This window comes from Schistocerca gregaria, chromosome 2, assembly GCF_023897955.1.
Source record: "Schistocerca gregaria isolate iqSchGreg1 chromosome 2, iqSchGreg1.2, whole genome shotgun sequence".
Lineage (NCBI taxonomy): Eukaryota > Metazoa > Arthropoda > Insecta > Orthoptera > Acrididae > Schistocerca > Schistocerca gregaria.
Genome location: NC_064921.1, coordinates 923686075 through 923703467, shown reverse-complemented (window position 1 = coordinate 923703467; position 17393 = coordinate 923686075). Strand labels below are relative to the sequence as shown.

Sequence of the window (17393 nt, the reverse complement as noted above, 5' to 3'; positions counted from 1 at the left end):
AGTCGCTTCTGCCTTGGTGCCAATGATGGTCGTATGCGTGTTTGGCGCCGTGCAGGTGAGCGCCACAATCAGGACTGCATACGACCGAGGCACACAGGGCCAACACCTGGCATCATGGTGTGGGGAGCGATCTCCTAAACTGGCCGTACACCTCTGGTGATCGTCGAGGGGATACTGAATAGTGCACGGTACATCCAAACCGTCATCGAACCCATCGTTCTACCATTCCTAGACCGGCAAGGGAACTTGCTGTTCCAACAGGACAATGCACGTTCGCATGTATCCCGTGGCACCCAACGTGCTCTAGAAGGTGTAAGTCAACTACCCTGGCCAGCAAGATCTCCGGATCTGTCCCCCATTGAGCATGTTTGGGACTGGATGAAGCGTCGTCTCACGCGGTCTGTACGTCCAGCACGACCGCTGGTCCAACTGAGGTGCCAGGAGGAAATGGCATGGCAAGCCGTTCCACAGGACTACATCCAGCATCTCTACGATCGTCTCCATGGGAGAATAGCAGCCTGCATTGCTGCGAAAGTTGGATATACTAGTGCCGACATTGTACATGCTCTGTTGCCTGTGTCTATGTGCCTGTGGTTCTGTCAGTGTGATCATGTGATGTATCTGACCCCAGGAATGTGTCAATAAAGTTTCCCCTTCCTGGGACAATGAATTCACGGTGTTCTTATTTCAATTTCCAGGAGCGTATATATAAATATATATACAAATATGTGTGCACAGAAACAAAATGTTATAGGCATTTTGCCCATAAGCGGGCTACGTTGACAGCATTTGGGGTTGCCAACATCAGATCCTCTAAAGTGCAGTGTGAACGACATTCAGGGCAGTTATACATGTGCTGGGTCGTCTGCACCTCTCCACAGTCGCAGGCATTAGATGTAGTAGAATATCTCAACTTCAGAAGGTTATCTCTTGACCATGCAGTGTTGGTGCGTAGCATGTTTAGTGATCTCCAGACCACCCAGTCCTCATCGTAACCTGGTCCCAATTCTTCCTTTGGTTCCATCCAGTACCCTTCTCCCGACCGCTTCCATCTCTCCACCCTAGATCCAGTTTGGTCGCTAAAATCTTCGGTTTCTCTGAGATAACTGCGTTTAGATTTCAAGCGTTTGGTGGCTGGCTGAGTTTTGTGGAGGAGGTGTCTCTCTGCCATCTCAGCCCTCGCTCTTTCACTATAGTCTGCCGCTTCTCTTCGCACTGAAGGAGGTGTAATCCCAGCAAGATGGTAGGGCTTGTCTGTTGGCGTCGGTTTCAGACATCCGGTGACGAGCCTGCAGGTCTCGTTCAGAGCAATGTCGACCTGTTTAGCGTGGGTAGAGTTGTACCAGACACTGCTTGCATATTCGCCTGCTGGGAAGCAAACTGCTAGTGCTGTGGTCCTCACTACCTCTGGCTTTGCGCCCCAGGAGGAGTTCTTATTTTCCGAAGAATATTATTTCTGCCGCTCACCTTCATTTTGGTGTTAATACAGTGCTCTTTATACGTCAGAGCCCTGTCTAGGGTTTCTCCTAGATATTTGGGGTTAAGGCAGTGTTCAAGGAGTGTGTCCTTCCTGAAGACACGCAGCCTGCTTGTTACGGAGATGGAAGGCACAAACTTGTGTTTTGCTAGGGTTCGGCTTGAGTTGATTGTCGGCGTAGTACTGACAGAGCATATCTAGCGCATCCGTGTGCTTTGTCTCAACATCCTCAAAGGAGTCACCCTGTACGGCCATAGCACGGTCATCGGCGTAGATATAGTTTTCCGTACCAGCTGGCAATGGTTGATGATTGGTGTATATGTTAAAAAGTAAGGGTGCCAGTACGCTGCTCTGAGGGAGACCATTTTTCTGGGCCCGCCACCTGCTACGCATCCCTTGGAATTTCACAGAGAACCTACGGTTCTCTAACGGACTTCTAACTGTAGATGTGAATTTAAAGTCCCTGGTAATGGCATACAGATTCTTCATTATCAGACGTAAATTGACGGTGTCATATGCGGCTGTCAAGCCTATAAAGGCAACACCGGTTATTTTCCGGTTCTCATAGGCGTCTTCAATCAGCTGCGTGAGGTTAATTACCTGAGATGTAGTGCTTTTCCCTGGGCGGAAACCTGCTTGTTGGGGGATTAGGTAGGGTTCTATGGCACTGAAGAGGCGATCCTGGAGTATTCTTTCAAAGATTTTAAAGATATGGCAGAGACGTGATACGGGTCGAATATTTCCTGGGTCATCAGCATTTTTGCCTGGTTTTAAAATGCAATAACTTTAGCCTTCCTCCAGATTGTGGGAATCTGACATGTTTCCATGCAATTGTTAGACAGTTTCAGTAGCCATTGTTTAACGTTGGGACCAAAGTGTTTAATCTGTTCAACAAAAATCCCGTCCAGGCTCGGGGCCTTCCTTACCTTGCATTTCGCTATGGCTTTGTCCAGATCTGCCGTTGGTCGGCTATGATGGGAGCGTAAGTCGGGTCATTGTTGTGACGTTTAAGGAGTGTCCAGGATTTCTGATTGCTCCTTATCATGTCCAATTTCTCTATTGTCCTCAGCCATTTCTCTTTCCTGGTTTTAGCTAGTGACTCGGTTAGTTGCTCGCCCTCAGTGATAGTTTCCGCGTATAGAGGGTTTGCGTCAAACAGTGTCAGGTATTGCAGCAACTGATCCTCTAATTCTGGCGTAAGGCCTTCAACATAATTGCTTCTGCATTTTCTGGGGATCGATTGCTTGGAACACCACTGCACAGCCTTCACGAAATTGTCATAGAATCTTGGTTCAGGTGGTAGGTTGTTTACAGAGCCTTCCATGAGGTTTTGAAAGGTTGACCATTCTGCTTTCTTAAAATTGTAGCTACGGCGAAAAGGTACGCTATGGGGTTTAATAACAGATGTGATCTGGCACATTATTGGACGGTGCTGGGTATTTGGTATTGGTGAGCAAACCCCTTTTGAGCATTCTGACGTTACTTGATGGCTAGCGAAGATGAGGTCCGGTTTATAACCTCTCCCCATCTGCCCCTGTTGTAGGAAGCAGGCAGTTTATTGTCATGTATCAGTTTTAGGTTGTTTAGCTCGGCCCAGCAGATCACAGCCGTGCCATTGTCGTCGTCTTCTTGGTAGCCCCACTGCGTACTGTGGCTGTTGAAATCACCGATTACAAAATTAATTCTGTCTTTGTTAAAATTGTTTACGTTGGAGCTGGAAAAGTCCACAGTTGGTGGTTTGTACACTGATGTAACAGTGCAGTCACTAAGTTCAAAGGTTAGCACTTCAGTATCATTGCTGTCGTTTATGCTGCTTGAAAGGATCTATATGTTTGGCCTGGTAAAGATTGCGCTGCCATACTGTCGGTGTGGCCTTTCAGCTACTAGTCGCATGCCGTTTATCTTGGGCCTTATGAGTGTACTATCACTGTGAGTTTCTTGTAGACACAGGGCGTCACATTTCTATTTCTGACAGAGGTCTTGTAGTAGACGTTCCTTGCATGCAGACAGGCCTTCAATATTTACAGAGATAATCGTCAGTGCTGCGCCTGATAAGGTCCTTTTCTGTAGGATTGTCATGTTGCTTCTGGAGTGAAAGGATCAGCCGGTATACAACCGCCCAGGGGACGCCCGAGTATGTGTATGGCATTCACATACTCTTCGCGGAGGCTCCTTTCTTCTCCTCCTACTCTGAGATGAAGACGTTGGCACTGGAGAGGAATTCGTGGCTGGCTCAATCAAACCAGTCAGAAGGTTGATGACTTTGCAAGCAATTGGGATTCCTGGAATGTGAGGAAAAGGACTAGGAAAACCATACCATCAGTGTACTGAAGGAGGTGAGCGAATGAGTGTGAATACTAAGAGGAGATTTATGGATATCCATCTCTTCGTAAGCGATTCTAAATATTTGTAAGGACATTTACCAAAATTCATCATTAAAGGTCACATTTTTACTTTTGTTAACGATTGTTGGCGTTTTTCATGATTCGAGGACATCTGTCTGCCGTGTGAAATGTGGTTACGAGAAGTGCTCATGTGATCTATAGGTTCTCCAGTGGCCAGAACGCGGTGGAACATGGTATATTCTCCATCAGCAAAGGGAGGGTATCGAATATGATGGTAGTGTATTCAGTCTACAGACAACTGCAGTGTTCGTTACATGGTTGGATCTTTGTAGTCCAATTAGTACGCTAATTTTCGCTAGTAGCAACGGCTTATACATTGTGTAAGTCATAGTGTTACAGCCTTCTCACCACAAGATACTGCAATCCCTAGGACCTAGATGACTTGTTTATCTAGTTTACGCATGCAGTTTGTGATTATTAACAAGTCACCATTACAAGGCACGGAGCAATAGAAGACTGCTGTGGTTTTCCTGCAGTGTCTCAGAAATACCTTGTTGCCTGTTAGACAATTACCCTACCATAAAGAATATTATAATACTGTTGGAATCAACCCTTGGACCTAATGTTTCATCTGCAGATTTTGATCAGTTCCTGCTACTAGGCATATGTGGAAAGGAAAACTTGAATTCTGAAGTATTAATCACAAATGTGACGTCATAGCTCTATCTGTATCTTCTTACTGAGCATCATTTGTGCTTTGAACACCTATAAAAATATTTCGTTACTTGGTAATTGTAACTTTTTTGGTGTCGTGGTTGTTGTATTTAGCAGGAGGCCATAATTTCATACAAACCATATTGTCAACGACAGGTGTCTGCATTTCGTTACTCAACTAATTTCAGGATCACATTCCTTAATCAACTGGGTCACAGATTAGTATAACTATTTGGACGATTGCCGTATGTTACATTGAGTGTAGTAAGAGAGATAATTTCTTGAAACTTAAATGCAAATAAATAAATATAATATAGCTAATATGGACAGGCTTTCAGGGAACGTGAGTATCCTATAACTATTCCAGAAGTACCACAAGTGTTGGAAGGAATTTTTGCGTCAATTAAGGTTTCTAGAAAGCTTTTATTTGTCTGTAACTTGAGAAGGTATCTTCTCACGTCTGAAATAACAATTTCCAAGATAATATACTCGGTCCTTCAATGATGGCAAATACATATCTGATTAGACATCTGACAACACGAAAAAACTTACGGTCTGCATTGCGTTGTCAGCTCGCTTAATACAAATTAGAGGATTACTAGTCTGTGCCGTTGTTTCCTCAACATTTACTGTCAGACTGGCAAATGAAACAATTTGTAAACAGTGGAGCAGTCAACTGTCGTTGCGTATCATACATGCCATGTTTGTCTCACATGTCAAACACATATGCCATTCACCGCCATGGCGGTGAAACGGACGGATATTGCCTCTATAGGCCAAGCTGATTCGAATGCTACGCGCAGGTAATGGAAGCTGAAGACTAATATGATGCTAGAGAGCTTTGACCACGTCACTCACAGCACATTTGTTATCAGATTCCAGTAGTGGGGTGACACTACTATTCACATGAACATCAGTAACCAGTAAATTACGCCCTTGTATTGCTTCATAGTCAGGTGAGTGAGATCTCGGCAAATTCTAAGCACTGAAAAATGCCGGAAAATGAATAATATCACGTTCTACCGACCAATAGAGACGGATCACGAGCTGGGCAAGGAGAAGGACAGGAAACAGAAACACCCGTGCTGTCTCAAAACAACCATCCCAACTTTCGATTTAAGAAATTTTCGGGCGTTACATAAAATCGAAATCTGCGTCAGGAAACGGATATCAAACTGTAGTCCTTTCTTCTGTAGCAATTCAAAGAGCCTTCTAGGAGCGGCTCCTTCGAAGAGTAACAACAGCACAGCAAAAAATTCCAACAGTTTGAGAAGAAGGGGTGCCAATGGAAATATAAACGTTATTCATGGAATGCTTGCAGCACTGACACATTCTTGGAGGGGCTTCTGGAAAGACAATACGATACACTAAATATAATCTGGACTTACCTCAGCAGATACGATTGTTATACGACACTTTACATCTTTGTGAATCGCCAGATTTCCTTCTGGGCCTCCTGATTATATTACTTTGCATGTAAAGTACAGCAGCGGCAAGACACAGTTAGTACCTTCACTGTGTGTGTTAGCGATGGTAATGTTAACAGCGGAGCCCTAAATAAGATTTCCCGAAATTTCTTCACTAGAGAACTCGAAGTAAATATTCCAGAATTCAAATCGAGAACAGCTGCCAAAATGAGTAACTTAAACGTACATATCCTCAGTTCAGTGAAGCAGCTACAATCATTTAAAAAAGATAAGTCTTCTGATCAAGAATGTATACCAGTTGGCTATCTTCCAGAGCAGGTAGATACCATAGCTCCATACTTGATCGACGAAATATTCATACGTAATGGCTTGAAAGTCGCACAGGTCTCACCAATACTCGAGAAGGCAAACAGAAGTAATTCACTGAATTAGAGACCCATATTACTGACGTCTATTAGCAACAGGATTTTGGACATTATGACTTACGTCAAAGTGTACATGAATTCAGAATATATCGTTCGTGTTCAACACATCTAACTCTTTAATCTCATGAAGTGATGAGTAATATCGACAGGGGATCTTAAATTGATTTCTTATGTTTAGATTTGCAGAAGGCTTTTGATACCATTACTCACAAGTTGCGTATAACCAAACTGTTTGCTTTTGGAGTATATTTCCAGTTGTGCGTCTGGATTTGTGATTTCCTATCAAAAAGGTCACAGTTTGCAGTAACTGACAGGAAGTCATCTAGTAACACAGAAGTGATATCCGGCGTTCTCCTACTAAGTGTTACATGTCTAAATGAACAGTCCGCAGCCCATGGTCTAGGGGCTAGCGTTGCTGCCTCTGGATCACGAGGTCCAAGGTTCGATACCCGGCCGTGTTGGGATTTTCCTGCTCGCGGACTGGGTGTTTGTGTTGTCCTCATCATTTCATCATCATCGTTATTTGTGAGAGTGACTAAAGTGGATTGTGAAAAGAAAATGGACTGCATAGAAATTGGGACTTTGTACGGGTGCTGATGACCGCGCAGTTTAGCGCCCCAGAAACCAAACATCACCATCATCTAAATGCACAATTTATGAGACAATCTGAGCAGCTCTGTTACATTGTTTACCATCTAGTAAAGTCATCAGAAAATCAAAACGAACTGAAAAGTGATTTAAATAAAATAGCTGTTTGGTGCAAAAAGTGACATTTGACCATACATAAAAAAGTGTGAGGTCATCCACGTTACTTCTAAAAGGAATCCATAAATTCGAATTAAAAGATAAATCACACAAATATAAATGCTGTCAGATCTATTAATTACGCAGGAACTAAAAATAAGAGCAACTTGAAGTGCAAAGACCACATAGATGATTAGGTTATTGAAACGAAACAAAAGTTATGTTTTATTGGGATAATAGCTACAAGATTCAAGAAACGCACTAAAAGGTCTGTCTACATTACGCCTGTGCGCATGGGATGGTCACCAAAAAGGACTGACGGAGGACATCGAGAAAGTTCGAACTAGTTCTGCTCGATCTGTATTACTTCTGGATGGGGGAGAGAATGTCACTGATGATGTTCGAGATGCGGTGGCAGCCATTAAAAACAAAGATGGTTGTCGTTGGAAAGAGAACTTTTCACGAAATTTCAGTCACTAACGTTCTACTCCGAAGGCGAAAATACCCTGTTGTGCACCTAGATACCGACAAATGATCAGCGTAATAAAATCGGAGAAATCAGAGCTCACATGGAAAAGTTTAAGTCTTCGTCTACGCAGCGCGCTGTTAGAGAGTGGGGCGGTAGAGAAACAGTGTGAAAGTGGTTGTATGAACGCTCTGCCAGACACTTAATTTCGAAAAGGAAAGTAGTCATATAAGTCTAGATTTAAATGTGGGTGTTATGTGTGCTGATCGTGTTTCATTTTTTGAAAGACCGTTCCTGCGACCTCCAGATATTCTTTTATAAACGGCTAAAATTATCTGTGCGGATTGGGCGCAACAACCATCACGATAGTATTAAATGGAATGGCTAACGTCCAAAGAGATGCCTCTGAATAACTACATAAACGTGTGGCTCCTTAGAGAACCTTCAATGAAACGACGAAATTCTTGAAACTCCTGCACCACACACTGTTGTTGTTATTGTCTTCAGTCCTGAGACTGGTTTGATGCAGCTCTCCATGCTACTCTATCCTGTGCAAGCTGCTTCATCTCCCAGTACCTACTGCAACCTACATCCTTCTGAATCTGCTTAGTGTACTCATCTCTCGGTCTCCCTCTACGATTTTTACCCTCCACGCTGCCCTCCAACGCTAAATTTGTGATCCCTTGATGCCTCAAAACATGTCCTACCAACCTATCCCTTCTTCTAGTCAAGTTGTGCCACAAACTTCTCTTCTCCCCAATCCTATTCAACACCTCCTCATTAGTTACGTGATCTATCCACCTTATCTTCAGTATTCTTCTGTAGCACCACATTTCGAAAGCTTCTATTCTCTTCTTGTCCAAACTAGTTATCGTCCATGTTTCACTTCCGTACATGGCCACACTCCAAACAAACACTTTCGGAAACGACTTCCTGATACATAAATCTATATTCGATGTTAACAAATTTCTCTTCTTCAGAAACGCCTTCCTTGCCATTTCCAGTCTACATTTTATATCCTCTCTACTTCGACCATCATCAGTTATTTTACTTCCTAAATAGCAAAACTCCTTTACTACTTTAAGTGTCTCATTTCCTAATCTAATTCCCTCACCATCACCCGATTTAATTTGACTACATTCCATTATCCTCGTTTTGCTTTTGTTGATGTTCATCTAATATCCTCCTTTCAAGACACTGTCCATTCCGTTCAACTGCTCTTCCAAGTCCTTTGCTGTCTCTGACAGAATTACAATGTCATCGGCGAACCTCAAAGTTTTTACTTCGTCTCCATAAATTTTAATACCTACTCCAAATTTTTCTTTTGTTTCCTTTACTGCTTGCTCAATATACAGATTGAATAACATCGGGGAGAGGCTACAATCCTGTCTCACTCCTTTCCCAACCACTGCTTCCCTTTCATGCCCCTCGACTTTTATGACGGCCATCTGGTTTCTGTACAAATTGTAAATAGCCTTTCGCTCCCTGTATTTTACCCCTGCCACCTTTAGAATTTGAAAAAGAGTATTCCAGTCAACATTGTCAAAAGCTTTCTCTAAGTCTACAAATGCTAGAAACGTAGGTTTGCCTTTTCTTAATCTTTCTTCTAAGATAAGTCGTAAGGTCAGTAATGCCTCACGTGTTCCAACATTTCGACGGAATCCAAACTGATCCTCCCCGAGGTCTGCATCTACCAGTTTCTGCATTCGTCTGTAAAGAATTCGCGTTAGTATTTTGCAGCTGTGACTTATTAAACTGATAGTACGGTAATTTTCACATCTGTCTGCACCTGCTTTCTTTGGGATTGGAATTATTATATTCTTCTTGAAGTCTGAGGGTATTTCGCCTGTCTCATACATCTTGCTCACCAGCTGGTAGAGTTTTGTCATGACTGGCTCTCCCAAGGCCGTCAGTAGTTCCAATGGAATGTTGTCTACTCCGGGGGCCTTGTTTCGACTCAGGTCTTTCAGTGCTCTGTCAAACTCTTCACGCAGTATCGTATCTCCCATTTCGTCTTCATCTACATCCTCTTCCATTTCCATAATATTGTCCTCAAGTACATCACCCTTGTATAAACCTTCTATATACTCCTTCCACCTCTCTGCCTTCCCTTCTTTGCTTAGAACTGGGTTGCCATCTGAGCTCTTGATATTCATACACGTGGTTCTCTTCTCTCCGAAAGTCTCTTTAATTTTCCTGTAGGCAGTATCTATCTTACCCCTAGTGAGATAAGCTTCTACATCCTTACATTTGTCCTCTAGCCATCCCTGTTTAGCCATTTTGCACTTCCTGTCGATCTCATTTTTGAGACGTCTGTATTCCTTTTTGCCTGCTTCATTTACTGCATTTTTATATTTTCTCCTTTCATCAATTAAATTCAATATTTCTTCTGTTACCCAAGGATATCTAGCAGCCCTCGTCTTTTTACCTACTTTATCCTCTGCTGCCTTCACTACTTCATCCCTCAGAGCTACCCATTCTTCTTCTACTGTATTTCTTTCCCTATTCCTGTCAATGGTCCCCTTATGCTTTCCCTGAAACTCTGTACAACCTCTGGTTCTCTCAGTTTATCCAGGTCCCATCTCCTTAATTTCCCACATTTTTGCAGTTTCTTCAGCTTTAATCTACAGGTCATAACCAATAGATTGTGGTCCGAGTCCACATCTGCCCGTGGAAATGTCTTACAACTTAAAACCTGGTTCCTAAATCTCTGTCTTACCATTATATAATCTATTTGATACCTTTTAGTATCTCCAGGGTTCTTCCACGTATACAACCTTCTTTCATGATTCTTAAACCAAGTGTTAGCTATGATTAAGTTGTGCTCTGTGCAAAATTCTACTAGGCGGCTTCCTCTTTCATTTCTTAGCCCCAATCCATATTCACCTACTATGTTTCCTTCTCTCCCTTTTCCTACACTCGAATTCCAGTCACCCATGACTATTAAATTTTCGTCTCCCTTCACTATCTGAACAACACCACACACTGACAGACCAAAATCATAGTTTATCGATGTCTTCGAACCAGCCAGCGAATCCTCAGTTCCTCGTGGATTATCCATGATGCAGAATTCGTAAACCAAATCTTCCACAGAACCACCGCCTCCTGTGACCGAGTTTGAAAATCATAGCCATGAAGCTGTTGATGGAGTGGAAAATGGTTTGCTGTGATATTCGTGGCCTTTGTAGATCCAGGTCCGCTTATCAGGTAACACAAAATTCGCATGCGGTTATGTTGCTGCGTAACGCCCGCGACTGGAGGCATTGAGTCAAAAGGAGCTAGGATGGCGTGTACAGCTACAGCAGCCCATGATGCTTCGACACGATACCACAGATCATCAAGAGTAGTGACTGGAGTATTGTGACGAGCTAGTTGCTCAGCCACCATTGACCAGACGTTTTCAGTTGGTGAGAGATCTGGAGAATGTGCTGGGCAGGGCAGCTGTAAAAACATTTTCTGTATCCAGAAAGGCCCGTACAGAACCTGCAACATGCGGTGGTGCATTCTTGCTGAAATGTAGGGTTTCGCAGGGATTGAATGAAGGGTAGAGCCACGGGTCGTAACACATCTGAAATGTAACGTCCACTGTTCAAAGTGGCGTCAATGCGAACAAGAGGTAACCGAGACGTGCTACCAATGGCACCCCATACCATCACGCCTGGTGATACACCAGTATCACGATGACGATTACAAGCTTCCGATGTGCGTACACCGCGATGTCGCCAAACACGGATGCGACTATCATGATGCTCTAAACAGAATCTGGATTCATCCGAAAATAAGATATTTTGCCATTCGTGCCCCCAGGTTAGTCGTTGAGTACACCTTCGCAGGCGCTCCTGTCTCTGATGCAGAGTCAAGGGTAGCCGCATTCATGGTCTCCGAGCTGATAGTCCATGCTGCTGCAACCGTCATCGAACTGTTCGTGCAGATGGTTGTTGTCTTACAAACGTTCCCATCTGTTGACTCAGGGATCGAGACGTGGCTGCACGATCCGTTACAGACATGCGGATAAGATGGCCGTCATCTCGACTGCTAGGGATACGAGGCCGTTGTGATCCAGCACGGCGTTCTGTATTATCCTCCTGAATCGACCGATTCCACATTCTGATAACAGTCATTGGATCTCGACCAACGCTAGCAGCAATGTTGTGATACGATAAAGCGTACTCGCGATAGGCTACAATCCGATATTTATCAAAGTCGGAAACGTGATGGTACGCATTTCTCCTCCTTACACGAGGCATCACAACAACGTTTCACCAGGCAACGCCGGTCAACTGCTGTTTGTGTATGAGAAATCGGTTGGAAACGTTCCTCGTGTCCGCAGGTTGTAGGTGTCGCCACCGGCGTCAACCTGGTGTGAATGCTCTGAAAAGCTAATCATTTGCATATCACAGCATCTTCTGCCTGTCGGATAAATTTCGCGTCTGTAGCACGTTATCTGCGTGGTGTAGCAATTTTAATGGCCAGTAGTGCTTTAACGTGTGTCCGGAAATAGTCTTTTGAAGCTAACGTGTACTCACGGTTCAATTCATTGCAAAAGAAGCGACAAAAATACCTTTGGTGACTTCGTCTGGACGAGTTCTACAACCATTGCGTAGCAAACTACCCCGGAACAGAGGACAGAGCTGCATCGCATCCTTGTCACAACATATGTTCAAATAGGCACCAATGTGATGCAATGCATGCGCTCACGTTTCCTTATGATCCAGCATATACATAATCGTACTTCTGCTTACGTCATGCTGACGGGCCACTTGTCCTGAGCTTGTAATAGGGTTCGCTTCAGTATCCTGCAAACGTCTTCAAAATCTGCACGTCTATCTTAAACGACCCACGATCACATAAACGACGAAAAAGGGCTTCAAATATTGTGTGTTGTGGTTTATGTCTGTGGGCGCACTTGCTTTGATACAGCCGTGCTGGCTCTCGACCGTTTCCATCTACCTGGCTGTACACAAACACCATCTTTGCTTGTTTCCGACATGTATGCCGAAACCTACTTCTGCTTGCACTAAGCTACTTGAATCACACAGTCTGCAACATGCAAGGATCACACGGAGCCTGGTGAGAGGAACTGTCATTGGTCAGCGCCATCTACCGTGGCTACGATACATTTCCAGGTACTTGTTCATAGGACCTTTTTTCACCCATTTCCCACCGAACGAGATGGCGCAGTGGTTATCACACTGGACTCGCAAATCGGAAGGACGACCCTTCAATCTCGCGTACGGTTATCCTCATATAGGTTTTCCGTGATTTCCCAAAATCGCTTTAGACAAATGCCGGGATAGTTTCTTCCGAAGTGCATGGCCGACTTCCTTCCCCAATCTTCCCGAATCCGATGAGACCGATAACCTCGCAGTTTTTTTGCTGGCGAGGGTGGCCTATCGGTTCTAGGCGCTACAGTCTGGAACCGCGCGACCGCTACGGTCGCAGGTTCGAATCCTGCCTCGGGCATGCATGTGTGTGATGTCCTTAGGTTGGTTAGGTTTAAGTAGTTCTACGTTCTCGGGGACTGATGACCTCAGAAGTTAAGTCCCATAGTGCTCAGAGCCATTTGAACCATTTTTTCAAACTCGCTGTTTTCTCTCCTCCACCAATTCAACCGAACCCCATTTCCAGTCAGGAATCAGTCCCTGGAGTTTATGAGTTTTACGGTTTTTCACCCTGTATAATGCCGCTTTAGCCACATCTAAAAAGAAAAATATATAATGCTAAATTAGAGCAGTTCAGAAATTCTTCGAATCGGAAGCAGCCCCTGGTAACGAGTTGAGGAGGAAGGAAAGTCAATGAAAACAATCGTTTCTTGTCAACACCGCACAAAATATCTCTTTAATCAAACACGGCCTCTCTTCGTGTAGCAGAAGAACTAATGAAACATGTAGAACCATTTGACGATGCACGTTTGTTAAGGAGTGCCTTATGGCAACTAGTGAGTCCTTGCTTTTCTCATCAACTTACGAGTTTAATAAGACTGATGTTATCGGATTTGAATATAAAAGAAGACCTGCTTACAATTTTGACCTTGAAACACACTATATAACGACCAGATTTTTACAGAGCATTAGAATGCTTCATTTCTGAAAATGATTTGCCATTTCAGGAACTTGAGCCTGTTTCTAATCATGGAGAGCGTTGCACGGTAGACAAACTCGAGAGATTTGCTAGCTTGCGTGCAAACGACGAATGTATATCGCCTTTCCCTAAGTATCATTGTATCGTGCATCAGCAAGTGCTTTTTGAACACGTTTCGAAAATTGTACGTATTATGGGTATTGCCAGAAAAACTATTAAATTTGTTCGCTCGCATTCACCACAGAGAAGGAAGTGTTATTAGTCGAATTGGATAGCCTGTAGGGAGACCTGCTGTTGCACACTGACGTTCGATGGCTGAGCGGAGATATGGTTCTAAAAATACTTAGAGAACATCTGAAAGCGACAAAATGTTTTATGTCTGGAAGAGAGGAAGATTTCACCAACACTATGTGATTTCAGCAGATTGTTGAATCTGGCATTTGTAAATGATATACCAGTTAAAGTAAATCAGGTAAACAAGAAATTTCGAGGAAACAGCGAAACCGCCGTAACTGCTATCTCTTCTGTAAAGTGTTGAGTGCGAGAACTTGAACTTTGGGTAGGAACGTTCCAGAAATGAGATGTGAAACACTTTCCTGAAATACAGTTAGAACTGTCGGATCAACAAACATCGCAGGATCAAGGAGCAACAAAGAAATATACGGCCAACCCGACAGCACTTAAAACAGATTTTGAAAACCAAGTTCTCAATTTCAAGGCAATAGAGCCTATGCTAGCTTCCATAACTCAACCTTTTCAAAAAGTGGATGTGAAAGACGTTTCAATTAAGATGAGTGACACTGAACTTGAAGAGGAAATAAATCGATTTCAAAATAACGTTTCCTTAAATCCAGAGTACAATGAAAATACCTTTCGGAAATTAGTGAGTTCTAAAACGTACCCTAAAACTGTGGAAGTGGTATCGTATGATTGACCGTTTTTGCATCTTTTTCTCTATGTGAGGCACTGAACATAGTGAAGTCTAAGTGTAGAAAAAAACTGATCATCTTTCAGACGGTGAATTGCATGTTTCATTTAGGTACATACGTTTAGTAGCAATATGTATAATAACTGTATTTCTGTGAGTTTTGCATACTGGTTTGGGACAGTCTGTATTATGAACTCATGGAGGAAAGATATGTGCAGTAGTTGCTTCATAATGCGTGTAGACGTTTGAGTGCGACAGGTCTCGGGACTTGTAAAATCTCTATACAATGTAACGTATTTACTAAACTTTTCCAGAGTATATATTTCAGACTCAGAATTGCTGCGAGTAATTGAACACATCAGTCCGTCACACATACACACACAGCATTGAAACAAATGTAAATTAGTTCATTAATAAAGTGCAGCCATAATGTGATGAGATCGATTTATCCAACCAGCCAAATCCTGATCGTCATTCAATCAACTTCCAGCACACCTCTACACGATGAGTAGATGTATAGGCGCCCTAGAGTCCACAGTTCACTTCAAAGTTTAAAATCGATCACACAAACTATTATTGAGCCTTTATTATGCAACGATAACTATTGTATTGTACGGTCGCAATATCGTTGACTTCTTTCTCCGTCACACTGATCCCTCTCCGATTGTTTTAAGTAATACTGCTAACGTAAGGTGTTCGGCGATAATAACAGTAGATCAAAGGTTCAGAAATGTCACTCGAAAATCAAGTTGAGCTTAAGATATTATGCACTCTTGATGCTAGTATTTTAATCTGTTACCATTCGCATTTGTAGGAGCGTGCTTAACGGGAAATTTGCAGCCTAAACAACCAGACACTTGGAAACGCGATACCCTATTCACCCCGCAATCAGTTCGCTTAGTGCCTGCACGCTCTGGTGTGTGACTTGGTAATACTACTTCGCTTTCGTACTCTAGAGTACCCTTCTGTACAGGCAGCGTTGGCGGGTCTGCGGATGGGCGGTACTCGTCGGTGGAGGACTGCTTCTTCCGGTCGGTGGGCCTGCTAGTGCTGCAGGCGCCGGACGTGGAGCGGCGCCACACACGTGTCGTGGGCCCCACGCGCCACGTGCTGTCCTGGCTGCTGATCGCCTACCTGCTCGTCACCGCCAGCTACGGCAGCGGACTCTCCTCCGTGCTCACTGTACCCAGGTACACTCTAAGAGGTTTAGGTGTCGTAACATTCACTCCTGACATAAAAGGAAGGGAACACAGTCATCTGTGGCTGAAGACCATTGCAGTTGTTCACAGAAAGGGTGAAAATATCTAGATAATTTTTTATAGCTGAACAGTTCTCTCTTAGCGTGCTTACGACAAAATATTTTTTGGAGGATAATAAGGATCAGTAGCAAGATGAGTGTTTATGTAACTGAAATGCACTCGGATACTGCAATTACTATCACATGAACAGCAAGAGCAGGGTGCCTTGTTCGAGTCCCATCCAACATTGCGTTTTAATTCTTCCAAAAGCTTATCAAGTGTGTTAGTTGCTAAAGGGTATAAGCTGGCAATGGAGTACACAAAGTCCTCTAAAAGACAGTTGCCACTGGACAGACAGCACTGAAATAAATACTCAAGCACAAAGAAAAACCTACGATTTTAAATGGCAAAATGAAAAGTATCTTGAGAATGCGATTTTCACTCTGCAGCGGAGTGTGCGCTGGTATGAAACTTCCTGACAGATTAAAACTGTGTGCCGGACCGAGACTCGAATTCGGGACCTTTCCCTTTAGCGGGCAAATGCTCTACCAACTGAGCTACCCGAGCACGACTCACGCCCCGTCCTCACAGCTTTACTGGGCAGCAGAGCTTCTGTAAAGTTTGGAAGGTAGGAGACGAAGTACTGGCAGAACTAAAGCTGTGAGGACGGGGCGTGAGTCGTGCTTGGGTAGCTCAGTTGGCAGTCTGCTTTCCACATCGCTGCGGCGAGGACGTCTTGTTTACGTCCCGTCGGCGCGGTCGCGATTGCCCGTAGTTGTTTACTACTGCGTTGACGCTAGTTTAGAGTTCATCACTACCGACACTACATGGCACATTCATACAGACAAACTGCCAACAAAATCAGTTTTCAACCCGATCACGCACCACCGCGAGCTTTTGAAGTGGAATGTTTTCTACGTGACGACGTTAAAATTGAACCTCGAGACATAATTGGATAATTGGTATCCATCTCTCTATCACGAGCAGTTTTGTCTACGTCAAGCTAGTAAGTGACGAGGTGTGCAAAAGAATCGTGTGCGCACATGCGAACGACCTTGTAAGTAGGCTGTTTAGGTTTTTTTTATTGGTAACGCCGCCGCCACGTAGCGCTCTGTATAAAAATCACTGGCTGTGCCGTGTGCAGTCTGTGGCTGGTTTGCATTGTTGTCTGCCATTGTAGTGTTGAGCAGCGGCAGCTGGATGCTAACAGTGCGTAGCGTTGTGCAGTTCGAGGTGAGCCGCCAGCAGTGGTGGATGTGGGGAGAGAGATGGCGGAGTTTTGAAATTTGTAAGAATTGGTGTCATGAACTGCTATATATATTATGACTAGTGAGGTAAATACATTGTTTGTTCTCTATTAAAATCTTTCATTTGCTAACTATGCCTATCAGTAGTTAGTGCCTTCAGTAGTTTGAATCTTTTATTTAGCTGGCAGTAGTGGCGCTCGCTGTATTGCAGTAGCTTGAGTAACGAAGATTTTTGTGAGGTAAGTGATTTGTGAAACGTATAGGTTAATGTTAGTCAGGGCCATTCTTTCGTAGGAATTTT

At 43.7% G+C, this 17393-nt stretch overlaps 1 protein-coding gene across 1 annotated transcript in view; it reads left to right on the top strand.

Annotated features, from left to right (window-relative positions):
- LOC126336056 (glutamate receptor ionotropic, kainate glr-3-like) overlaps window positions 1-17393 on the top strand; it is a 123514-nt gene that overhangs the window by 35526 nt on the left and 70595 nt on the right. Inside the window, exon 4 of the mRNA XM_049999536.1 lies at window positions 15581-15797. Within this exon, the coding sequence (XP_049855493.1) occupies window positions 15581-15797 (217 nt within the window). The remainder of the gene's footprint in view (window positions 1-15580; window positions 15798-17393) is intronic.